General features: G+C 47.5%; 1 protein-coding gene across 3 annotated transcripts in view; it reads right to left on the reverse strand.

The window, feature by feature from the left end:
* The window catches only part of LOC139546303 (major facilitator superfamily domain-containing protein 6-like), an 85,747-nt gene extending 64,548 nt beyond the window's left edge, over positions 1 to 21,199 (reverse strand). The window contains exons 1-2 of one of the 3 annotated variants that reach the window (XM_071354513.1): positions 20,329 to 21,199; positions 14,031 to 15,651 (exon numbers count right to left, since the gene is read on the reverse strand). In XM_071354513.1, the coding sequence (XP_071210614.1) occupies positions 14,031 to 15,651; positions 20,329 to 20,347 (1,640 nt within the window). In that variant the 5' untranslated portion in view covers positions 20,348 to 21,199. Of the gene's footprint in view, positions 1 to 14,030; positions 15,652 to 17,899; positions 18,545 to 20,328 lie in introns of those variants that run through there. The other 2 variants (XM_071354516.1, XM_071354514.1) reach the window with 2 other exon arrangements.
* Positions 21,200 to 26,297: the final 5,098 nt, after the last annotated feature.

The raw sequence follows: 26,297 nt of genomic DNA on the forward strand, positions 1-26,297 counted from the left end.
TAGCAGACTGAGATGACCTGGGTTCTGTAGCCTGGTCCTACTATAGCAGACTGAGATGACCTGGGTTCTGTAGCCTGGTCCTACTATAGCAGACTGAGCTGACCTGGGTTCTGTAGCCTGGTCCTACTATAGCAGACTGAGATGACCTGGGTTCTGTAGCCTGGTCCTACTATAGCAGACTGAGATGACCTGGGTTCTGTAGCCTGGTCCTACTATAGCAGACTGAGCTGACCTGGGTTCTGTAGCCTGGTCCTACTATAGCAGACTGAGCTGATCTGGGTTCTGTAGCCTGGTCCTACTATAGCAGACTGAGCTGATCTGGGTTCTGTAGCCTGGTCCTACTATAGCAGACTGAGTTGACCTGGGTTCTGTAGCCTGGTCCTATTATAGCAGACTGATCTGACCTGGGTTCTGTAGCCTGGTCCTACTATAGCAGACTGAGCTGACCTGGGTTCTGTAGCCTGGTCCTACTATAGCAGACTGAGCTGACCTGGGTTCTGTAGCCTGGTCCTACTATAGCAGACTGAGATGACCTGGGTTCTGTAGCCTGGTCCTACTATAGCAGACTGAGATGACCTGGGTTCTGTAGCCTGGTCCTACTATAGCAGACTGAGCTGACCTGGGTTCTGTAGCCTGGTCCTACTATAGCAGACTGAGATGACCTGGGTTCTGTAGCCTGGTCCTACTATAGCAGACTGAGATGACCTGGGTTCTGTAGCCTGGTCCTACTATAGCAGACTGAGCTGACCTGGGTTCTGTAGCCTGGTCCTACTATAGCAGACTGAGCTGATCTGGGTTCTGTAGCCTGGTCCTACTATAGCAGACTGAGCTGATCTGGGTTCTGTAGCCTGGTCCTACTATAGCAGACTGAGTTGACCTGGGTTCTGTAGCCTGGTCCTATTATAGCAGACTGATCTGACCTGGGTTCTGTAGCCTGGTCCTACTATAGCAGACTGAGCTGACCTGGGTTCTGTAGCCTGGTCCTACTATAGCAGACTGAGCTGATCTGGGTTCTGTAGCCTGGTCCTACTATAGCAGACTGGGATGACCTGGGTTCTGTAGCCTGGTCCTACTATAGCAGACTGAGTTGACCTGGGTTCTGTAGCCTGGTCCTACTATAGCAGACTGAGCTGATCTGGGTTCTGTAGCCTGGTCCTACTATAGCAGACTGGGCTGACCTGGGTTCTGTAGCCTGGTCCTACTATAGCAGACTGAGCTGACCTGGGTTCTGTAGCCTGGTCCTACTATAGCAGACTGAGCTGACCTGGGTTCTGTAGCCTGGTCCTACTATAGCAGACTGAGCTGACCTGGGTTCTGTAGCCTGGTCCAACTATAGCAGACTGAGCTGATCTGGGTTCTGTAGCCTGGTCCTATTATAGCAGACTGAGCTGACCTGGGTTCTATAGCCTGGTCCTACTATAGCAGACTGAGCTGACCTGGGTTCTGTAGCCTGGTCCTACTATAGCAGACTGAGCTGACCTGGGTTCTGTAGCCTGGTCCTACTATAGCAGACTGATCTGACCTGGGTTCTGTAGCCTGGTCCTACTATACCAGATTGGGCTGACCTGGGTTCTGTAGCCTGGTCCTACTATAGCAGACTGAGGTGACCTGGGTTCTGTAGCCTGGTCCTACTATAGCAGACTGAGATGACCTGGGTTCTGTAGCCTGGTCCTACTATAGCAGACTGAGCTGACCTGGGTTCTGTAGCCTGGTCCTACTATAGCAGACTGAGCTGATCTGGGTTCTGTAGCCTGGTCCTACTATAGCAGACTGAGCTGATCTGGGTTCTGTAGCCTGGTCCTACTATAGCAGACTGAGTTGACCTGGGTTCTGTAGCCTGGTCCTATTATAGCAGACTGATCTGACCTGGGTTCTGTAGCCTGGTCCTACTATAGCAGACTGAGCTGACCTGGGTTCTGTAGCCTGGTCCTACTATAGCAGACTGAGCTGATCTGGGTTCTGTAGCCTGGTCCTACTATAGCAGACTGGGATGACCTGGGTTCTGTAGCCTGGTCCTACTATAGCAGACTGAGTTGACCTGGGTTCTGTAGCCTGGTCCTACTATAGCAGACTGAGCTGATCTGGGTTCTGTAGCCTGGTCCTACTATAGCAGACTGGGCTGACCTGGGTTCTGTAGCCTGGTCCTACTATAGCAGACTGAGCTGATCTGGGTTCTGTAGCCTGGTCCTACTATAGCAGACTGAGCTGACCTGGGTTCTGTAGCCTGGTCCTACTATAGCAGACTGAGCTGACCTGGGTTCTGTAGCCTGGTCCTACTATAGCAGACTGAGCTGATCTGGGTTCTGTAGCCTGGTCCTATTATAGCAGACTGAGCTGACCTGGGTTCTATAGCCTGGTCCTACTATAGCAGACTGAGCTGACCTGGGTTCTGTAGCCTGGTCCTACTATAGCAGACTGAGCTGACCTGGGTTCTGTAGCCTGGTCCTACTATAGCAGACTGATCTGACCTGGGTTCTGTAGCCTGGTCCTACTATACCAGATTGGGCTGACCTGGGTTCTGTAGCCTGGTCCTACTATAGCAGACTGATCTGACCTGGGTTCTGTAGCCTGGTCCTACTATAGCAGACTGAGCTGATCTGGGTTCTGTAGCCTGGTCCCACTATAGCAGACTGAGCTGACCTGGGTTCTGTAGCCTGGTCCTACTATAGCAGATTGGGCTGACCTGGGTTCTGTAGCCTGGTCCTACTATAGCAGATTGGGCTGACCTGGGTTCTGTAGCCTGGTCCTACTATAGCAGATTGGGCTGACCTGGGTTCTGTAGCCTGGTCCTACTATAGCAGACTGAGCTGACCTGGGTTCTGTAGCCTGGTCCTACTATAGCAGACTGAGTTGACCTGGGTTCTGTAGCCTGGTCCTACTATAGCAGACTGAGCTGATCTGGGTTCTGTAGCCTGGTCCTACTATAGCAGACTGGGCTGACCTGGGTTCTGTAGCCTGGTCCTACTATAGCAGACTGAGCTGATCTGGGTTCTGTAGCCTGGTCCTACTATAGCAGACTGAGCTGACCTGGGTTCTGTAGCCTGGTCCTACTATAGCAGACTGATCTGACCTGGGTTCTGTAGCCTGGTCCTACTATACCAGATTGGGCTGACCTGGGTTCTGTAGCCTGGTCCTACTATAGCAGACTGATCTGACCTGGGTTCTGTAGCCTGGTCCTACTATAGCAGACTGAGCTGATCTGGGTTCTGTAGCCTGGTCCCACTATAGCAGACTGAGCTGACCTGGGTTCTGTAGCCTGGTCCTACTATAGCAGATTGGGCTGACCTGGGTTCTGTAGCCTGGTCCTACTATAGCAGATTGGGCTGACCTGGGTTCTGTAGCCTGGTCCTACTATAGCAGATTGGGCTGACCTGGGTTCTGTAGCCTGGTCCTACTATAGCAGACTGAGCTGACCTGGGTTCTGTAGCCTGGTCCTACTATAGCAGACTGAGTTGACCTGGGTTCTGTAGCCTGGTCCTACTATAGCAGACTGAGCTGATCTGGGTTCTGTAGCCTGGTCCTACTATAGCAGACTGGGCTGACCTGGGTTCTGTAGCCTGGTCCTACTATAGCAGACTGAGCTGATCTGGGTTCTGTAGCCTGGTCCTACTATAGCAGACTGAGCTGACCTGGGTTCTGTAGCCTGGTCCTACTATAGCAGACTGAGTTGACCTGGGTTCTGTAGCCTGGTCCTACTATAGCAGACTGAGCTGATCTGGGTTCTGTAGCCTGGTCCTACTATAGCAGACTGAGTTGACCTGGGTTCTGTAGCCTGGTCCTACTATAGCAGACTGAGCTGACCTGGGTTCTGTAGCCTGGTCCTACTATAGCAGACTGAGCTGACCTGGGTTCTGTAGCCTGGTCCTACTATAGCAGACTGAGCTGACCTGGGTTCTGTAGCCTGGTCCTACTATAGCAGACTGAGCTGATCTGGGTTCTGTAGCCTGGTCCTACTATAGCAGACTGAGCTGACCTGGGTTCTGTAGCCTGGTCCTACTATAGCAGACTGAGCTGACCTGGGTTCTGTAGCCTGGTCCTACTATAGCAGACTGAGCTGACCTGGGTTCTGTAGCCTGGTCCTACTATAGCAGACTGATCTGACCTGGGTTCTGTAGCCTGGTCCTACTATACCAGATTGGGCTGACCTGGGTTCTGTAGCCTGGTCCTACTATAGCAAACTGATCTGACCTGGGTTCTGTAGCCTGGTCCTACTATAGCAGACTGAGCTGATCTGGGTTATGTAGCCTGGTCCTACTATACCAGACTGAGCTGACCTGGGTTCTGTAGCCTGGTCCTACTATAGCAGACTGATCTGACCTGGGTTCTGTAGCCTGGTCCTACTATACCAGATTGGGCTGACCTGGGTTCTGTAGCCTGGTCCTACTATAGCAGACTGATCTGACCTGGGTTCTGTAGCCTGGTCCTACTATAGCAGACTGAGCTGATCTGGGTTCTGTAGCCTGGTCCCACTATAGCAGACTGAGCTGACCTGGGTTCTGTAGCCTGGTCCTACTATAGCAGATTGGGCTGACCTGGGTTCTGTAGCCTGGTCCTACTATAGCAGATTGGGCTGACCTGGGTTCTGTAGCCTGGTCCTACTATAGCAGATTGGGCTGACCTGGGTTCTGTAGCCTGGTCCTACTATAGCAGACTGAGCTGACCTGGGTTCTGTAGCCTGGTCCTACTATAGCAGACTGAGTTGACCTGGGTTCTGTAGCCTGGTCCTACTATAGCAGACTGAGCTGATCTGGGTTCTGTAGCCTGGTCCTACTATAGCAGACTGGGCTGACCTGGGTTCTGTAGCCTGGTCCTACTATAGCAGACTGAGCTGATCTGGGTTCTGTAGCCTGGTCCTACTATAGCAGACTGAGCTGACCTGGGTTCTGTAGCCTGGTCCTACTATAGCAGACTGAGTTGACCTGGGTTCTGTAGCCTGGTCCTACTATAGCAGACTGAGCTGATCTGGGTTCTGTAGCCTGGTCCTACTATAGCAGACTGAGCTGACCTGGGTTCTGTAGCCTGGTCCTACTATAGCAGACTGAGCTGATCTGGGTTCTGTAGCCTGGTCCTACTATAGCAGACTGAGCTGACCTGGGTTCTGTAGCCTGGTCCTACTATAGCAGACTGATCTGACCTGGGTTCTGTAGCCTGGTCCTACTATAGCAGACTGAGCTGATCTGGGTTCTGTAGCCTGGTCCCACTATAGCAGATTGGGCTGACCTGGGTTCTGTAGCCTGGTCCTACTATAGCAGATTGGGCTGACCTGGGTTCTGTAGCCTGGTCCTACTATAGCAGATTGGGCTGACCTGGGTTCTGTAGCCTGGTCCTACTATAGCAGACTGAGCTGATCTGGGTTCTGTAGCCTGGTCCTACTATAGCAGACTGAGCTGACCTGGGTTCTGTAGCCTGGTCCTACTATAGCAGACTGAGTTGACCTGGGTTCTGTAGCCTGGTCCTACTATAGCAGACTGAGCTGATCTGGGTTCTGTAGCCTGGTCCTACTATAGCAGACTGAGTTAACCTGGGTTCTGTAGCCTGGTCCTACTATAGCAGACTGAGCTGACCTGGGTTCTGTAGCCTGGTCCTACTATAGCAGACTGAGCTGACCTGGGTTCTGTAGCCTGGTCCTACTATAGCAGACTGAGCTGACCTGGGTTCTGTAGCCTGGTCCTACTATAGCAGACTGAGCTGATCTGGGTTCTGTAGCCTGGTCCTACTATAGCAGACTGAGCTGACCTGGGTTCTGTAGCCTGGTCCTACTATAGCAGACTGAGCTGACCTGGGTTCTGTAGCCTGGTCCTACTATAGCAGACTGAGCTGACCTGGGTTCTGTAGCCTGGTCCTACTATAGCAGACTGATCTGACCTGGGTTCTGTAGCCTGGTCCTACTATACCAGATTGGGCTGACCTGGGTTCTGTAGCCTGGTCCTACTATAGCAAACTGATCTGACCTGGGTTCTGTAGCCTGGTCCTACTATAGCAGACTGAGCTGATCTGGGTTATGTAGCCTGGTCCTACTATACCAGACTGAGCTGACCTGGGTTCTGTAGCCTGGTCCTACTATAGCAGACTGAGCTGACCTGGGTTCTGTAGCCTGGTCCTACTATAGCAGACTGAGCTGACCTGGGTTCTGTAGCCTGGTCCTACTATAGCAGACTGAGCTGACCTGGGTTCTGTAGCCTGGTCCTACTATAGCAGACTGAGATGATCTGGGTTACGTAGCCTGGTCCTACTATAGCAGACTGAGCTTACCTAGGTTCTGTAGCCTGGTCCTACTATAGCAGACTGAGCTGATCTGGGTTCTGTAGCCTGGTCCTACTATAGCAGACTGAGCTGATCTGGGTTCTGTAGCCTGGTCCTACTATAGCAGACTGAGCTGATCTGGGTTCTGTAGCCTGGTCCTACTATAGCAGACTGCTCTGACCTGGGTTCTGTAGCCTGGTCCTACTATAGCAGACTGAGCTGATCTGGGTTCTGTAGCCTGGTCCTACTATAGCAGACTGAGCTGATCTGGGTTCTGTAGCCTGGTCCTATTATAGCAGACTGAGCTGACCTGGGTTCTATAGCCTGGTCCTACTATAGCAGACTGAGCTGACCTGGGTTCTGTAGCCTGGTCCTACTATAGCAGACTGAGCTGACCTGGGTTCTGTAGCCTGGTCCTACTATAGCAGACTGATCTGACCTGGGTTCTGTAGCCTGGTCCTACTATACCAGATTGGGCTGACCTGGGTTCTGTAGCCTGGTCCTACTATAGCAGACTGATCTGACCTGGGTTCTGTAGCCTGGTCCTACTATAGCAGACTGAGCTGATCTGGGTTCTGTAGCCTGGTCCCACTATAGCAGACTGAGCTGACCTGGGTTCTGTAGCCTGGTCCTACTATAGCAGATTGGGCTGACCTGGGTTCTGTAGCCTGGTCCTACTATAGCAGATTGGGCTGACCTGGGTTCTGTAGCCTGGTCCTACTATAGCAGATTGGGCTGACCTGGGTTCTGTAGCCTGGTCCTACTATAGCAGACTGAGCTGACCTGGGTTCTGTAGCCTGGTCCTACTATAGCAGACTGAGTTGACCTGGGTTCTGTAGCCTGGTCCTACTATAGCAGACTGAGCTGATCTGGGTTCTGTAGCCTGGTCCTACTATAGCAGACTGGGCTGACCTGGGTTCTGTAGCCTGGTCCTACTATAGCAGACTGAGCTGATCTGGGTTCTGTAGCCTGGTCCTACTATAGCAGACTGAGCTGACCTGGGTTCTGTAGCCTGGTCCTACTATAGCAGACTGATCTGACCTGGGTTCTGTAGCCTGGTCCTACTATACCAGATTGGGCTGACCTGGGTTCTGTAGCCTGGTCCTACTATAGCAGACTGATCTGACCTGGGTTCTGTAGCCTGGTCCTACTATAGCAGACTGAGCTGATCTGGGTTCTGTAGCCTGGTCCCACTATAGCAGACTGAGCTGACCTGGGTTCTGTAGCCTGGTCCTACTATAGCAGATTGGGCTGACCTGGGTTCTGTAGCCTGGTCCTACTATAGCAGATTGGGCTGACCTGGGTTCTGTAGCCTGGTCCTACTATAGCAGATTGGGCTGACCTGGGTTCTGTAGCCTGGTCCTACTATAGCAGACTGAGCTGTCCTGGGTTCTGTAGCCTGGTCCTACTATAGCAGACTGAGCTGACCTGGGTTCTGTAGCCTGGTCCTACTATAGCAGACTGAGTTGACCTGGGTTCTGTAGCCTGGTCCTACTATAGCAGACTGAGATGATCTGGGTTCTGTAGCCTGGTCCTACTATAGCAGACTGGGCTGACCTGGGTTCTGTAGCCTGGTCCTACTATAGCAGACTGAGCTGATCTGGGTTCTGTAGCCTGGTCCTACTATAGCAGACTGAGCTGACCTGGGTTCTGTAGCCTGGTCCTACTATAGCAGACTGATCTGACCTGGGTTCTGTAGCCTGGTCCTACTATACCAGATTGGGCTGACCTGGGTTCTGTAGCCTGGTCCTACTATAGCAGACTGATCTGACCTGGGTTCTGTAGCCTGGTCCTACTATAGCAGACTGAGCTGATCTGGGTTCTGTAGCCTGGTCCCACTATAGCAGACTGAGCTGACCTGGGTTCTGTAGCCTGGTCCTACTATAGCAGACTGAGCTGACCTGGGTTCTGTAGCCTGGTCCTACTATAGCAGACTGAGCTGACCTGGGTTCTGTAGCCTGGTCCTACTATAGCAGATTGGGCTGACCTGGGTTCTGTAGCCTGGTCCTACTATAGCAGACTGAGCTGACCTGGGTTCTGTAGCCTGGTCCTACTATAGCAGACTGAGTTGACCTGGGTTCTGTAGCCTGGTCCTACTATAGCAGACTGAGCTGATCTGGGTTCTGTAGCCTGGTCCTACTATAGCAGACTGGGCTGACCTGGGTTCTGTAGCCTGGTCCTACTATAGCAGACTGAGCTGATCTGGGTTCTGTAGCCTGGTCCTACTATAGCAGACTGAGCTGACCTGGGTTCTGTAGCCTGGTCCTACTATAGCAGACTGAGTTGACCTGGGTTCTGTAGCCTGGTCCTACTATAGCAGACTGAGCTGATCTGGGTTCTGTAGCCTGGTCCTACTATAGCAGACTGAGTTGACCTGGGTTCTGTAGCCTGGTCCTACTATAGCAGACTGAGCTGACCTGGGTTCTGTAGCCTGGTCCTACTATAGCAGACTGAGCTGACCTGGGTTCTGTAGCCTGGTCCTACTATAGCAGACTGAGCTGACCTGGGTTCTGTAGCCTGGTCCTACTATAGCAGACTGAGCTGACCTGGGTTCTGTAGCCTGGTCCTACTATAGCAGACTGAGCTGACCTGGGTTCTGTAGCCTGGTCCTACTATAGCAGACTGAGCTGATCTGGGTTCTGTAGCCTGGTCCTACTATAGCAGACTGAGCTGACCTGGGTTCTGTAGCCTGGTCCTACTATAGCAGACTGAGCTGACCTGGGTTCTGTAGCCTGGTCCTACTATAGCAGACTGAGCTGACCTGGGTTCTGTAGCCTGGTCCTACTATAGCAGACTGATCTGACCTGGGTTCTGTAGCCTGGTCCTACTATACCAGATTGGGCTGACCTGGGTTCTGTAGCCTGGTCCTACTATAGCAAACTGATCTGACCTGGGTTCTGTAGCCTGGTCCTACTATAGCAGACTGAGCTGATCTGGGTTATGTAGCCTGGTCCTACTATACCAGACTGAGCTGACCTGGGTTCTGTAGCCTGGTCCTACTATAGCAGACTGATCTGACCTGGGTTCTGTAGCCTGGTCCTACTATACCAGATTGGGCTGACCTGGGTTCTGTAGCCTGGTCCTACTATAGCAGACTGAGTCTGACCTGGGTTCTGTAGCCTGGTCCTACTATAGCAGACTGAGCTGATCTGGGTTCTGTAGCCTGGTCCTACTATAGCAGACTGAGCTGACCTGGGTTCTGTAGCCTGGTCCTACTATAGCAGACTGGGCTGACCTGGGTTCTGTAGCCTGGTCCTCTGGTCCTACTATAGCAGACTGAGCTGATCTGGGTTCTGTAGCCTGGTCCTACTATAGCAGACTGAGCTGATCTGGGTTCTGTAGCCTGGTCCTACTATAGCAGACTGCTCTGACCTGGGTTCTGTAGCCTGGTCCTACTATAGCAGACTGAGCTGATCTGGGTTCTGTAGCCTGGTCCTACTATAGCAGACTGAGCTGATCTGGGTTCTGTAGCCTGGTCCTATTATAGCGGACTGAGCTGACCTGGGTTCTGTAGCCTGGTCCTACTATAGCAGACTGAGCTGACCTGGGTTCTGTAGCCTGGTCCTACTATAGCAGACTGAGCTGACCTGGGTTCTGTAGCCTGGTCCTACTATACCAGACTGGGCTGACCTGGGTTCTGTAGCCTGGTCCTACTATAGCAGACTGAGTTGACCTGGGTTCTGTAGCCTGGTCCTACTATAGCAGACTGAGCTGATCTGGGTTCTGTAGCCTGGTCCTACTATAGCAGACTGAGTTGACCTGGGTTCTGTAGCCTGGTCCTACTATAGCAGACTGAGCTGACCTGGGTTCTGTAGCCTGGTCCTACTATAGCAGACTGAGCTGACCTGGGTTCTGTAGCCTGGTCCTACTATAGCAGACTGAGCTGACCTGGGTTCTGTAGCCTGGTCCTACTATAGCAGACTGAGCTGATCTGGGTTCTGTAGCCTGGTCCTACTATAGCAGACTGAGCTGACCTGGGTTCTGTAGCCTGGTCCTACTATAGCAGACTGAGCTGACCTGGGTTCTGTAGCCTGGTCCTACTATAGCAGACTGAGCTGACCTGGGTTCTGTAGCCTGGTCCTACTATAGCAGACTGATCTGACCTGGGTTCTGTAGCCTGGTCCTACTATACCAGATTGGGCTGACCTGGGTTCTGTAGCCTGGTCCTACTATAGCAAACTGATCTGACCTGGGTTCTGTAGCCTGGTCCTACTATAGCAGACTGAGCTGATCTGGGTTATGTAGCCTGGTCCTACTATACCAGACTGAGCTGACCTGGGTTCTGTAGCCTGGTCCTACTATAGCAGACTGATCTGACCTGGGTTCTGTAGCCTGGTCCTACTATACCAGATTGGGCTGACCTGGGTTCTGTAGCCTGGTCCTACTATAGCAGACTGATCTGACCTGGGTTCTGTAGCCTGGTCCTACTATAGCAGACTGAGCTGATCTGGGTTCTGTAGCCTGGTCCCACTATAGCAGACTGAGCTGACCTGGGTTCTGTAGCCTGGTCCTACTATAGCAGATTGGGCTGACCTGGGTTCTGTAGCCTGGTCCTACTATAGCAGATTGGGCTGACCTGGGTTCTGTAGCCTGGTCCTACTATAGCAGATTGGGCTGACCTGGGTTCTGTAGCCTGGTCCTACTATAGCAGACTGAGCTGACCTGGGTTCTGTAGCCTGGTCCTACTATAGCAGACTGAGTTGACCTGGGTTCTGTAGCCTGGTCCTACTATAGCAGACTGAGCTGACCTGGGTTCTATAGCCTGGTCCTACTATAGCAGACTGAGGTGACCTGGGTTATGTAGCCTGGTCCTACTATACCAGATTGGGCTGACCTGGGTTCTGTAGCCTGGTCCTACTATAGCAGACAGAGCTGACCTGGGTTCTGTAGCCTGGTCCTACTATAGCAGACTGAGTTGACCTGGGTTCTGTATTCTGGTCCTACTATAGCAGACTGAGCTGATCTGGGTTCTGTAGCCTGGTCCTACTATAGCAGACTGAGCTGATCTGGGTTCTGTAGCCTGGTCCTACTATAGCAGACTGATCTGACCTGGGTTCTGTAGCCTGGTCCTACTATAGCAGACTGAGCTGATCTGGGTTCTGTAGCCTGGTCCTACTATAGCAGACTGATCTGACCTGGGTTCTGTAGCCTGGTCCTACTATAGCAGACTGAGATGATCTGGGTTCTGTAGCCTGGTCCTACTATAGCAGACTGAGCTGATCTGGGTTCTGTAGCCTGGTCCTACTATAGCAGACTGAGCTGACCTGGGTTCTGTAGCCTGGTCCTACTATAGCAGACTGAGCTGACCTGGGTTCTGTAGCCTGGTCCTACTATAGCAGACTGAGCTGACCTGGGTTCTGTAGCCTGGTCCTACTATACCAGATTGGGCTGACCTGGGTTCTGTAGCCTGGTCCTACTATAGCAGACTGAGCTGACCTGGGTTCTGTAGCCTGGTCCTACTATAGCAGACTGAGTTGACCTGGGTTCTGTAGCCTGGTCCTACTATAGCAGACTGAGCTGACCTGGGTTCTGTAGCCTGGTCCTACTATAGCAGACTGGGCTGACCTGGGTTCTGTAGCCTGGTCCTACTATAGCAGACTGAGCTGACCTGGGTTCTGTAGCCTGGTCCTACTATAGCAGACTGAGCTGATCTGGGTTCTGTAGCCTGGTCCTACTATAGCAGACTGATCTGACCTGGGTTCTGTAGCCTGCTCCTACTATAGCAGACTGAGCTGACCTGGGTTCTGTAGCCTGGTCCTACTATAGCAGACTGAGCTGACCTGGGTTCTGTAGCCTGGTCCTACTATACCAGACTGGGCTGACCTGGGTTCTGTAGCCTGGTCCTACTATAGCAGACTGAGCTGACCTGGGTTCTGTAGCCTGGTCCTACTATAGCAGACTGAGTTGACCTGGGTTCTGTAGCCTGGTCCTACTATAGCAGACTGAGCTGATCTGGGTTCTGTAGCCTGGTCCTACTATAGCAGACTGAGCTGATCTGGGTTCTGTAGCCTGGTCCTACTATAGCAGACTGATCTGACCTGGGTTCTGTATCCTGGTCCTACTATAGCAGACTGAGCTGATCTGGGTTCTGTAGCCTGGTCCTACTATAGCAGACTGATCTGACCTGGGTTCTGTAGCCTGGTCCTACTATAGCAGACTGAGTTGACCTGGGTTCTGTATTCTGGTCCCAGAGAAGTTTGTGCCATCTTGCAAACTCCTATAGTCATTGTCACACAGGAGATGACTAGACATACAGATACACAAACAGACCTGAGGGGTACACTACAAATAGACCTGAGGGGTATACTACAAACAGAACTGAGGGGTATACTACTGTACAAACAGACCCAAGGGGTATACTACTGTACAAACAGACCTGAGGGGTATACTACTGTACAAACAGACCTGAGGGGTATACTACTGTACAAACAGACCTGAGGGGTATACTACTGTACAAACAGACCTGAGGGGTATACCACGAAACAGACCTGAGGGGTATACTACAAACAGACCTGAGGGGTATACTACAAACAGACCTGAGGGGTATACTACAGTACAAACAGACCTGAGGGGTATACTACAGTACAAACAGACCTGAGGGGTATACTACTGTACAAACAGACCTGAGGGGTATACTACTGTACAAACAGACCTGAGGGGTATACTACTGTACAAACAGACCTGAGGGGTATACTACTGTACAAACAGACCTGAGGGATATACTACTGTACAAACAGACCTGAGGGGTATACTACAAACAGACCTGAGGGGTATACTACAAACAGACCTGAGGGGTATACTACAGTACAAACAGACCTGAGGGGTATAATACAGTACAAACAGACCTGAGGGGTATACTACTGTACAAACAGACCTGAGAGGTATACTGCTGTACAAACAGACCTGAGAGGTATACTACTGTACAAACAGCCCTGAGGGGTATACTACTGTACAAACAGACCTGAGAGGTATACTACTGTACAAACAGACCTGAGGGGTATACTACTGTACAAACAGACCTGAGGGGTATACTACTGTACAAACAGACCTGAGGGGTATACTACTGTACAAACAGACCTGAGGGGTATACTACTGTACAAACAGACCTGAGGGGTATACTGCTGTACAAACAGACCTGAGAGGTATACTACTGTACAAACAGACCTGAGGGGTATACTACTGTACAAACAGACCTGAGGGGTATACTACTGTACAAACAGACCTGAGGGGTATACTACTGTACAAACAGACCTGAGGGGTATACTACTGTACAAACAGACCTGAGAGGTATACTACTGTACAAACAGACCTGAGAGGTATACTACTGTACAAACAGACCTGAGGGGTATACTGCTGTACAAACAGACCTGAGGGGTATACCACTGTACAAACAGACCTGAGGGGTATACTACTGTACAAACAGACCTGAGGGGTATACTACTGTACAAACAGACCTGAGGGGTATACTGCTGTACAAACAGACCTGAGGGGTATACCACTGTACAAACAGACCTGAGGGGTATACCACTGTACAAACAGACCTGAGGGGTATACCACTGTACAAACAGACCTGAGGGGTATACCACTGTACAAACAGACCTGAGGGGTATACCACGAAACATGGGTTGGTGGTTTAAACAATTAAATCAATCCATGTCAATTTCAAGCATATATTCCCCCCACAAAGTTATTTCTGAACATTTAAGAAAGTTAGCTGGCTAACTCATTGATCCAGCTTTGAGACATTACCCCCCCCGGGCTTTTGACCCATGCCCCCTTTTATAAACCTTATATGGCCAACCAGCTCGATGAGCTTGTGGCTGGTGAAGTAGGCGACCAGCTCTGAGATGTGGCTCAGCACCGAGCACACTCCAAATAGCGTGGTGGTCCCTTTCAGGTCCTCCAGGTGCCAGTAGAGGAACGTGAACACAAAGCCGTAGCCGAATCCCATAAACCAGGCCACGAAGAGCACTGAGCCGTACTGCACGCTACACAGCAGCCGAACGAGGTCCTGGTAAAGAAACGGCTGGCTGACGACACTTTGGGATTCTAACGATTCCACTGCATGCCCTTTGGGAGATGAAACGCCACTGGACATTTGAGGAGACTCTGCCTCCTGTCTCTTATCCTCCTCCAGCTGGGCCTCCATTGGCCGGTGGTCACTAGTACTACTCTCAAAGTAAAACTGTGTGGACAATATCAAAGCTACGGCCATCAGGACTCCAAAGACAATAAAGGCTATCTGATAGTTCTTGTAGTCGGGCACGATGCAGCCGGTGCCCTGGATGAAGAGCTTGATGTGGGTGTGGTCGATCCAGATGCCCACGCAGAGCATGGCCAGGCCCCAGCCCAGGGAGCCCCACATCCTCTGCAGGCCGTAGCGGTCCTGGTGGGGGCCCAGGTACTGCAGGGTGCGCGTGTCCACTATGGTCACAGCCGGAGCGCTGAAGAACTCGCTGATGATGATGACTAGCAGGATCAGGAGGAAGATGGTCTCCACCTGGTCGTGGTTGGAGATGATGTGGTAGACTTTCGGAATGGTTGTGGTGGTTGGTTTGGTTGTGGTTAGATTTGAGGCAGGTTTTGAGCTGGCTGTTGTAGTAGGGGTGGTGGAGGGGGAAGATGTTGTTGTTGTGATGGTGGGGGAAGGCACAGGTCCCGGGACAGTGCTGGGTCCAGGGACATTACCACCATCGCTCCTCACGTACCTGTGCAGGGGACCGCCACTAACTGAGTCTGATGCTAAACCGTGTTGATTTGAAGAGAGGGAAAACAAGTCTCCAATCACACCCCTGCGGACCCTACTGTAATTGGCCGGCAGACCGAGGTGGGCAGGGCTGGTGGGGCGTGCGACTGTGGGTTTCCTCTCCACGCAAGTTATGAAGGCGGGCTTGATGAAGCCGATGCCGCAGTTGAACACCAGCCAGCAGAAAACGGAGAACACAAGCACCACCTTGCCCTTCTTGAAGCGGTCCGCCACCACACCCCAAAAGGGGGCGCTACAGAATTCGATGAAGTACCGGATCCCGACCAGCAGGCCGCTCTGACTGGGAGTCATCCCCAGCTGCTTGTAGTAGACAGGCAGCAGTGGGTGTAGGGACCCATAGGCTGCATAGAAGAAGAAATAGAAGACCTTGGAGATGAGGAGGTGGTTGTCGATCCGCACGCAGTTCCTCTCCAGGCAGTCATTACTGGGGTTGGAGGAGGGGGAGTCAGGTGTGTCTGTGGGGGGAGACTCTGGACCTTGGGAGGCAGAGGCGGGGCCCGAGCCCACCGGTATCTGCTCCAGGGTGTTGGACAGGGTGTTGAAGGATTCTGCCAGGACATACTTCCTCTTCTGATACCCCTCGTCATCCGTCAAGATGGCCACCTGGTCGTCACTCGCCATCTCTGTGTCTGTGTCTGTGTCTGTGTGAGAGAGAGAGTGAGAGTGAGTGGGGAAGAGAGAGAGATAGAAGGGAGAGAGTGCGAGTGAGCAAGAGAGGGGGAGAGAGAGATGGGGGGAGAGAAAGAGGGAGAGAGACAGGGGAGAGCAAGAGAGGGGGAGAGAGAGATGGGGGGAGAGAAAGAGATAGGGGGAGAGAGACAGGGGGAGAGACAGAGAGAGGAGAGACAGAGAGAGGAGAGACAGAGAGAGGAGAGACAGAGAGAGGAGAGACAGAGAGGAGAGAGAGAAAGAGAGAGGAGAGACAGAGAGAGGAGAGACAGAGAGGAGAGAGAGAAAGAGAGAGAGGAAAGACAGAGAGAGGAGAGACAGAGAGGAGAGAGAGAAAGAGAGAGAGGAGAGACAGAGAGAGGAGAGACAGAGAGAGGAGAGACATAGAGAGGAGAGACAGAGAGAGGAAAGAAAGAGAGAGGAGAGACAGAGAGGAGAGAGAGAAAGAGAGAGGAGAGACAGAGAGAGGAGAGACAGAGAGAGGAGCGACAGAGAGAGGAGAGACAGAGAGGAGAGACAGAGAGAGAGAGACAGAGAGAGGAGAGAAAGAGAGAGGAGAGACAGAGAGAGGAGAGACAGAGAGAGGAGAGAGAGAGAGACAGAGAGAGGAGAGACAGAGAGAGGAGAGACAGACAGACAGAGAGAGGAGAGACAGAGAGAGGAGAGAAAGAGAGAGGAGAGACAGAGAGAGGAGAGACAGAGAGAGGAGAGACAGAGAGAGAGAGAGACAGGAAGAGGATAGACAGAGAGAGGAGAGACAGAGAGAGAGAGAGACAGAGAGAGGAGAGAAAGAGAGAGGAGAGACAGAGAGAGACAGAGAGAGGAGAGACAGAGAGAGACAGAGAGAGGAGAGACAGAGAGAGGAGAGACAGAGAGAGGAGAGACAGAGAGAGGAGAGACAGAGAGAGGAGAGACAGAGAGAGAGAGACAGAGAGAGGAGAGACAGAGAGAGGAGAGACAGAGAGAGAGAGAGACAGAGAGAGGAGAGACAGAGAGAGAGAGAGACAGAGAGAGGAGAGACAGAGAGAGAGAGAGACAGAGAGAGGAGAGACAGAGAGAGAGAGAGACAGAGAGAGGAGAGACAGAGAGAGAGAGAGACAGAGAGAGGAGAGACAGAGAGAGGAGAGACAGAGAGATGAGAGACAGAGAGATGAGAGACAGAGAGATGAGAGAAAGAGAGAGGAGAGACAGAGAGAGAGGAGAGAAAGAGCACAAACATTGTAAATACAACCTATATTCATCTGTTTCTTTATTGTCTCTTTCATTTGAAATGTCTATATTATTTAAACACTTTTGTGAGTGTGATGTTTACCCTTCAATTTTGGTATTGTTTATTTATTTCACTTTTGTTTATCATGTATTTCACTTGCTTTGGTAATGTAAACATATGGTTTCCCATGCCAATAAAGCCCCTTAAATTTAAATTGAATTGACAGACAGAGACTTGTGACTTTTTGGAACATGTGCTCTATGGGCTGACAAAAAGCACACCTTCAATTTCTGAACCAGACACTTTTGGTAAACTGGTGGGAAATGGGCCTAGCATGTAAGGACTGACAGTCCATAAGATTGGCATGATAGTTTTACAAACAAATGTTGAACCTGTCTATGTTTTTTAACATAAATAATATATGGGTTATGGCAAGGTCAGACAGGAGTACTAAAGCTCACCACTAATGAGTCATCATAAGGCTTTTATTACTTAGGTAGAAAAATCCAAAACATCTATAACAAGTGCAGTCAAAAATATAATAATTTGATTAGCAAGACAATTGAGTATGATGTTTAAGATCTTACATTTTGTTATATAAATGACTCGGGGAAACCATATCCATTAGATTACTGCCTCTACAGCAGGATACATGACTTCACAATTCCCTGTAGCGTACCAATAACATAAATGCTAGCCTGTAACTAGCTGTGCTCAGACCGAGAGAAATATATTCGGGTATTATTAATGACAAGACAACATCACACAACCATTGATAATAATAAGCTGTTTTATCACCGCAGCTGGTCATTATTTACTAGGCTATACACCTGTCGTTTAAGACGCTTCTTCTTGCAACCACACATTAAAATGTAGATCTATATTCAATGTAGAATTATTATTATTTTTAAACACAGAGGGCGTATCTAAACGTGTTATTCTCTTTAACACAAATTAATCCAATAGTAGGAACAAAAAACAAACAAAAAACAGCAAAACTATCTTCTTACCCAAATTATTGTTTAAACGTTTCAATGTCTCAATGTTGTCTGAGTCCGCTTTTCTACAATGTATCTTCTCGAGCCCATAATTTAGCTGTCCTATTGGCGACGACTAACATCGGATGAATATGCGGACAGGCAGTTAATGTCTCCGTCAAAATACCGTTCTATAGTTATACGCTTTCAAACATATACGAGGCTATTCATGTTGAACACATCTTTTTCGGAGAAGTCTAGACTGACGTAATTTCTCGCCCGCTCACGACTGCCAGACTATTTTGGAGTTCCAGACTGTTGTGGCGTGCGCGCAGCCTAAAATGAGACTGACTGCGCATTTACTCAATGATGATCAATGCACTGATAGTCCAAAGTGGCTTCTTGTCCTCATCGATATTGCTTTCTGCATGTCCAGTTCTTTCATTTAAGCACACATAAATAAAAGGCGTCAGAGTAGATTAAGCCACTTGGTCTTTTAAGAACCCCGCTTGTTAAAACAGCTGCATTTCAAATCAAATCAAATCGTATTTGACACATGCGCCGAATACAACAGGTTACCTTACAGTGAAATGCTTACTTACAAGCCCTTAACCAACACTGCAGTTAAAAAAATTATTTAAAAAATATCTGAAAATAAAATTAAAATAAGAAATAAAAGTATGAGACAGGCTGGTCTCATAGACTAGATGTAACATAGTAAACGAAAATCCGGGACACCCAAATGACTATGATATGTTGCGTTTGGTATGGTTACATAAAACAGAAGGTTGCTTCAGGCAAAAACGAAAGTAGGATGGTTGGATTAGCTAATTAGCAACTACTTAATATGTTTGAGCTACTTTGCATCTACTTAGCATGTTAGCTAACCCTTCCCCTAACCTAACTCCAAACTCCTAACCTTAACCTCTACCCTAACCTAGCTAATGTAATCCACCTAGCTAGCGTTAAAGTTAGCCACAACAAATTGGAATTCATAATATACACTATGTGGACACCCTTCAAATTAGTGGATTCGGCTATTTCAACTACACCTGTCAGGTGTGTAAAATCGAGCACACAGCCATGCAATCTCAATAGACAAACACTGGCAGTAGAATTTGCGTTACTGAAGAGCTCAGTGACTTCAACGTGTCACCGTCATAGGATGCCACCTTTCCTACAAGTCAGTTTGTCCAATTTCTGCCCTGCCAGAGCTGCCCCAGTCAACTAAGGGCTGTTATTGTGAAGTGGAAACGTCTAGGAGCAACAATGGCTCAGCCGCAAAGTGGTAGGCCACACAACCTCACAGAACAGGACCTGAAGCGTGGAAAAATCGTCTGTCCTCTGTTGCAACACTCACTACCAAGTGTCTAGTACCTCCTCGCCGCGGGGATACGAGGGAGAACCCAGACCCAGGGTCAACTCTGCAGGGAACAGGCTGTGCTCACTCTCCAATCACCCTCCCCCACCGTGAGAGGACATGGAGGCCCAGAGCGAGGCTCACGTCCCTCGCCCCTCGTTTTAATTCATAAATTATTACTTGTCATTATTAGAGCAGTATTTGTAGATATAGTATTCTAAGGAGTTATTGAAAATTCAGTGTCTTGAAATGTGTGCTTTTATTTTGAAGGTAGTCTAACTTGCGTACCAGAAGTGATGTTTACCCACATTATTTCCTTTTTGGGATCTTTATTAGGTCAATTTCATATTCACAAATGCAAAAGGGCTAATTCAAAACTTACCTTTTTTCACTTTATAAGTTAATTTAAACATGGCACTACTTCAAAATGAAAAACAAAAAAACAATTAAAACTTGTATTATTAAATTAAGATGATTTGTTTAGGATTCCTGGCAATGTAAAACGTTTGTATGATATTTGTTTCATAATAATAAAAAACAAAACAAATATATATTATCCACCCGCACAGTAGGTGGCGGAATGTACATCCAATTGTTTGCAAACACCATTATACAAGAGAAGAAAATGAAGAAGTTTGCAGTTTAAACACTTAAGACACACCCTATCCCCTCAGCCCTCAAATTAAGTGGACACTTCTGATGACGTTTCATTACGTCTGACGAGTATAAACTTGCAGGGAAAAAGAGGAAGAAATTATTTTTCAATGGACCGTCCTTGCCCGGAAATTCGTCTCACGCTTTCATCCCGTGATGATTGTGTTTTCAGCCACCGGTAGCTTGTGGTGCTTTATATGCGCTACAGTCAATTATGATTGCATGTCTACTGTATAATTATTAAATATACGGCTACTGTATGATAGCTAGCAAATTAATTAGCTAAATAATGCTAGCCTGCCTAGCTAGAACTTCTGAAGGAAAATGTTTTATTTCTACAATTTCCAAAAGCTAACCAAACAAACACTTCATTACTTTTACGAGACGTGGTTGAGCCATCATGTACATTAGTAGCATAATTTTACTTATTTACATTCGTTTTACTTACACATGTATGTTGACTCCATATTGACATGGAGGTTTTAATTTTTGGCTGACTTTTCTGAGCGGATGTACAATCGTCGCAAATTGAATTACGAGGAGTTTCAGGCTCCGAAGTGAACATAATTGTGCACTCGCAAACTCGACTAAAAACGAGGGCTGAGGGTCATACGTTGGAAACTTCCCTTGCTTAGCTAATCATTTGGACCGCCGAACAATATGGTGACGGGGATTCCCCCAAGGGCATAAGGCGAGGGAAAGTGGACGAGGGAGTGTCTGTTTTATGAGTTTGAACCGCAGGGACGTTTTTTGCGCTTCCAGTGAAGCTTCACCGTTCTCCTAGCAGCAGGATATTATGCTGGCAGCACGATTGTAGATAAAAAAAAATTAAAAAAGAGCCCCAGTGCAAAGACATGCTAAACTTTGTGAATATCAACACCAAAAACATGCACTCTATTGCAGTCCTGTTTTTCCCAGCATTGCAACCACCTTTGAATTTTGGTTGTTGATAATTTGACGTATTTTAATACTGGTATGTTGAAACCTATTGTGAAGGCTATATTTAAAGAAATATATAAAAATAATAATAGTACTAAAATTACTCAATAGAGTCTGCAAAACTTAAATGGGTCTTTTGTGCTGGGCAACGGGTTTAATACAGAGTACTGGTGTCTCCTTACTCCACCCACTCCTTTCACTGCAACGCAGTATACAGGATACTTATTGGCTTGTACAGATAACCTTCCTACCCGTCTCAGCTAAAGTGCGGTGGGAAATACTCAACAGGGTCTCTACTAACCAAATATGGTGCGTTTTGGTGGTGGGCTGTGTCCTACATATCCAGCAACACAGCTTTAAATGACCTGGTGCTTTCCATGAACCTGAAATTAATACAAACTACCACAACAACAAAAAAACACAAAAGTCAAGTTTCGCCACTTTTTTATTAAAACGAAATCTCATTCATTTACAAGTTAAATGTAATGAATATTAACCAGGCTATTAGGACACAGTATAAATCACACTTTCAATGGAGAAAATGATTTACAAGTTGTAGGCCGATATGTGCTCCTTATCCATCAAGGTTTGCAGTATACAGTAAAGGCCTATTACCCATGTAAAAACAATAATAACAGAGATGAGATTATTTACAATCCTATATTGTCCTGATTGTTGATCAAGGTCAGCAAAGGCACTTTTTGTAGAGTTGAAAACGTATTACAAGAGACAACAAGCATAACCGGCTGACAGTATAAATGTTTTAATCAAGCTTTCAGAACAACGACGGAGAATATTATTTACAAGTTCTAGGCCTGTGTGTGTTACGTCTCTATAAAAGGTTAGCAGTATACTGTGAAGGCCTATTAACCAAGTTGTCGAAACCAATAACAGAGTACAGAGATTACCTCTAACCTGTACACTGACTCGGTACCTGTACCCCTGTACATAGCCTCGTTATTCTTAATGTGTTACTTTTTATTATTACTTTTTTATTTCAGTCTACTTAGTAAATATTTTCTTAACTCTTCTTGAACTGCTCTGTTGGTTAGTAAGATTACTGTATAATACAGAGACTTGCTGATTATCTATCAAGGTCAGCAAAGTCATTTTCTGTAGAGTTTAAAATGTACTACTTAGTCATTTTCTCTCCGATAACTGATATAAAACATACTCTTGCATGCCATTGTGACAATGCGTGTTCACATTGCCCTCTAATAAGACTGATTTAGAGAATAGACACACAACCACTACTACTACTGTCTGACTGTTTTCTAAAATGGAGGCACCGATGAGAAAATTCATAGTTTAGTGTCACATCCACCACAAATCCATGTATTACCAGATACTGTAATGCCAGGTATTTATACATTTTTTAAATCTTTATTTAACTAGGCAAGTCAGTTAAGAACCAATTCTTATTTACAATGACGGTCTACCAAAAGGCAAAGTAGGGTATCCTTTAATAATCATCTTTCATACTGGTTTAAGAAATCCATAATGTTAAGACTTAATGTAATGCAATTACTGCTACTAACTATATGTTGCATATCTATGGCTATAACTGTCCAATGTGACTTTAAGTTCACAGACATTATCACATGCTTAAAATGCTACCAATTGCACACTGTTCTAGGCACAATTTGACATAACCTCTTTGCTGTCACAAAACAGACTAATTCCTGACTCGCAGGGGTTAACACAAATTGTTCCTTCAGATGTGACTTCTAAAGAAAATTGTACCCGTCAATTATTTTGGTCATTGAACTGCTTGTTGTCATTGCTTGATATTTTTGTATTCTTTTTAGTAAGTGGATATGGAAGAGTTTTGGTTGTCTTTGGAATTAGACGTTTAGACACACATGAGTCATTCTTTGTACATTTGTGAGAGCACAGATTACTTTTGTCTTCCTGAAGAAAATGTAGTGATTTTTCACTAAGTTTCTTTTCATATGATACCAGAAAGAACACAGCCTCCTTCAGGAATTCTTGGACCTTCTCTAAGGTAATGCCCTACTTGGACCTTCTCTAAGGTAAAGCCCTACTTGGGCCTTCTCTAGGTAAAGCCCTACTTGGGCCTTCTCTAAGGTAAAGCCCTACTTGGACCTTCTCTAAGGTAAAGTCCTACTTGGACCTTCTCTAAGGTAAAGCCCTACTTGGGCCTTCTCTAAGGTAAAGCCCTACTTGGGCCTTCTCTAAGGTAAAGCCCTACTTGGGCCTTCTCTAAGGTAAAGCCCTACTTGGACCTTCTCTAAGGTAAAGCCCTACTTGGGCCTTCTCTAAGGTAAAGCCCTACTTGGGCCTTCTCTAAGGTAAAGCCCTACTTGGGCCTTCTCTAAGGTAAAGCCCTACTTGGGCCTTCTCTAAGGTAAAGCCCGCACTTGATTTTGATACTTGAGTGCAGTCAATATACCACAGCTTTCCATGTATTCTGTACGATTTCAATTCTGAAAATGTTCTAATACTAGATCATTCTAAGAGGTTTATGTTGTTGGGTTCTGAGAATATGAAATATACTTATTCATGTCACTGAGGGAGAGAGGGTAATGTATAACATTTACATTGTGTCAGGATGTGTTATTGTTAGTCATCAGGGATCCTCTGGGAGGAGAAGAGACAGTCTGGTACCAATCACCATAACAGCCGTGAGTTGGGGAGGAGTGAGCACTTTGGGGTAGATGTCAGGTCAGATGAAGTGAGGAAGAACGGATATCACTAAGCTTCTGTCTAGCAACAGAGTTGTATTGGCCGTTCACATGTGTGGGAGGAGACTCAGCCTAGGAGAAATGGTTAAATCAAAGTTTGTCACGTGTTGAATACAAGTGTGGACTTTACCGTGAAATGCTTACTTACAAGCCCTTAACCAACAGTGCAGTTCAAGAAGAGTTAAGAAAATATTTACTAAGTAGACTGAAATAAAAAGCAATAATAAAAAGTAACACAATAAGAATAACGAGGCTATATACAGGGGGTGCCGGTACCGAGTCAGTGTGCAGGGGTACATGTTAGTTGAGGTAATTTGTACATGTAGGTAGGGTGAAGTGACTATGCATAGATAATAAACAGCGAGTAGCAGCAGTATACAAAAAGGATGGGGGGGTCAATTTAAATTAGGGGCGGCAGGTAGCCTAGTGGTTAGAGCATTGGACTTGTAACCGAAAAGGTTGCAAGATCAAATCCCTGAGCTGACAAGGTACAAATCTGTCGTTCTGCCCCTGAACAAGGCAGTTAACCCACTGTTCCTAGGCCGTCATTGAAAATAAGAATTTGTTAACTGACTTGCCTAGTTAAATAAAAGGTAAAATAAAAAATTGTACGGTGGCGATTTTATTAATTGCAGTCTTATGGCTTGGGAGTAGAAGCTGTTGAGGAGCCTTTTGGTCCTAGACTTGGCGCTCCGGTACCGCTTGCCGTGAGATAGCAGAGAAAAAAAGTCTATAACTTGGGTGACTGGGTAACTGACACCTATTGTATAGGTCCTGGATGGCAGGGAGCTTGGCCCCAGTGATGTACTGGGGCGTTTGCACTTGTGTGAAATGTCATTGTCTAATGCAGCTGTATTGACCCTCTGGGATGAATAGTGTCCGTCGAGTTTTTACTCTGATAAATTAGAACCTAACAATGTTATATATGCAGCAAGATACATTCAAGCTATTGGGTAAACAGCTCTCTGCTAGACTGTCTACCTTCACAAGTAATGTCTTTGGAGCATGGATGACACAAAAGCTTGACCGCTGAAAGGTGTAAGCAGTATTGCATGTTTTACTAATCTTGTTTTCTTGGGATGATTGCAGTGAAAAGGAATTCTTTGATGACCGAAAGGTACCTGAACAGCTTCTACCCCCAAGCCATAAGACTGCTGAACAGTTCATCAAATGGCTACCCAGACTATTTACATTGACCCACTTTATTATTTATCTTAATTGTTTTGCACTGACTCCCTTGTACTGGCTCTATGCACACTCACTAGACTCTACCCATACATTCACACACACTAGACTCTACCCATACATTCACACATACTACACTGACACTCCAATACACACACACACACACTAGACTCTACCCATACATTCACACATACTACACTGACACTCCAATACACACACACTCACACTTCACATGCGCTGCTGCTAGTCTGTTTATTATCTATCCTGATTCCCAAGTCACTTTTACCCCTACCTATATGTACATACTGTATTACCTCAGACCCCTGCACATTAACTTGGTACTCCCAGTACAGTGCCACTCCCAGTACAGTGCCACTCCCAGTACAGTGCCATCAGAAAGTATTCAGACCCCTTCATTTTTTACACATTTTGTTACGTTGTAGCCATATTTATTATAGAGGGGTAAAGAAAGATTTTGTTCGGGCACCAGGCAGGTATTAACCATGGCGAAAGGAAAAGAGTAGAATAGAGAGAGTACCACTACCAGACCCACACACATCCGCAGAAGAGACTGCCTAGAGTGTAGCCTGTTTACCAGATAGCCAGTGGAGAGAAAAGAGAATACACATCCTATAATCCCACATCACAGCACAGGGGTAACCCCACCAATAATACCTCATACAATAATAATAATGGCAGAGCAATTGAACAACAACTTCATAAAAACAATTTACAAGAAAGAATCCAGTCAGAGGATTTGCAATAATCTGTATTACCTTCCAGTGGAGGAGTGCAGAGGGTATGAATGTGGTAATCTGTATTACCTTCCAGTGGAGGAGTGCAGAGGGTATGAATGTGGTAATCTGTATTACCTTCCAGTGGAGGAGTGCAGAGGGTATGAATGTGGTAATCTGTATTACCTTCCAGTGGAGGAGTGCAGAGGGTATGAATGTGGTAATCTGTATTACCTTCCAGTGGAGGAGTGCAGAGGGTATGAATGTGGTAATCTGTATTACCTTCCAGTGGAGGAGTGCAGAGGGTATGAATGTGGTAATCTGTATTACCTTCCAGTGGAGGAGTGCAGAGGGTATGAATGTGGGGGGAGTGCAGAGGGTATGAATGTGGTAATCTGTATTACCTTCCAGTGGAGGAGTGCAGAGGGTATGAATGTGGGGGGAGTGCAGAGGGTATGAATGTGGTAATCTGTATTATCTTCCAGTGGAGGAGTGCAGAGGGTATGAATGTGGTAATCTGTATTACCTTCCAGTGGAGGAGTACAGAGGGTATGAATGTGGTAATCTGTATTATCTTCCAGTGGAGGAGTGCAGAGGGTATGAATGTGGTAATCTACATTATCTTCCAGTGGAGGAGTGCAGAGGGTATGAATGTGTGTGTGTGTGTGTGTGGGGGGGGGTTCATAGACAAAACAAAGGCCTTAAATGTCCACAATCTTCTCAGCCACATGTCATTAGTACACCCCACCTCAATACAGTTCAAATAACAATCCACAACTTGCAAGCAACCTCCCTTTTAACTAAAATGTCAACCCAAATACTTCTGGCAGGGCAATAATAGTCCAGCTCTAATG

This window comes from Salvelinus alpinus, chromosome 20 (assembly GCF_045679555.1).
Source record: "Salvelinus alpinus chromosome 20, SLU_Salpinus.1, whole genome shotgun sequence".
NCBI classification, from domain to species: domain Eukaryota; kingdom Metazoa; phylum Chordata; class Actinopteri; order Salmoniformes; family Salmonidae; genus Salvelinus; species Salvelinus alpinus.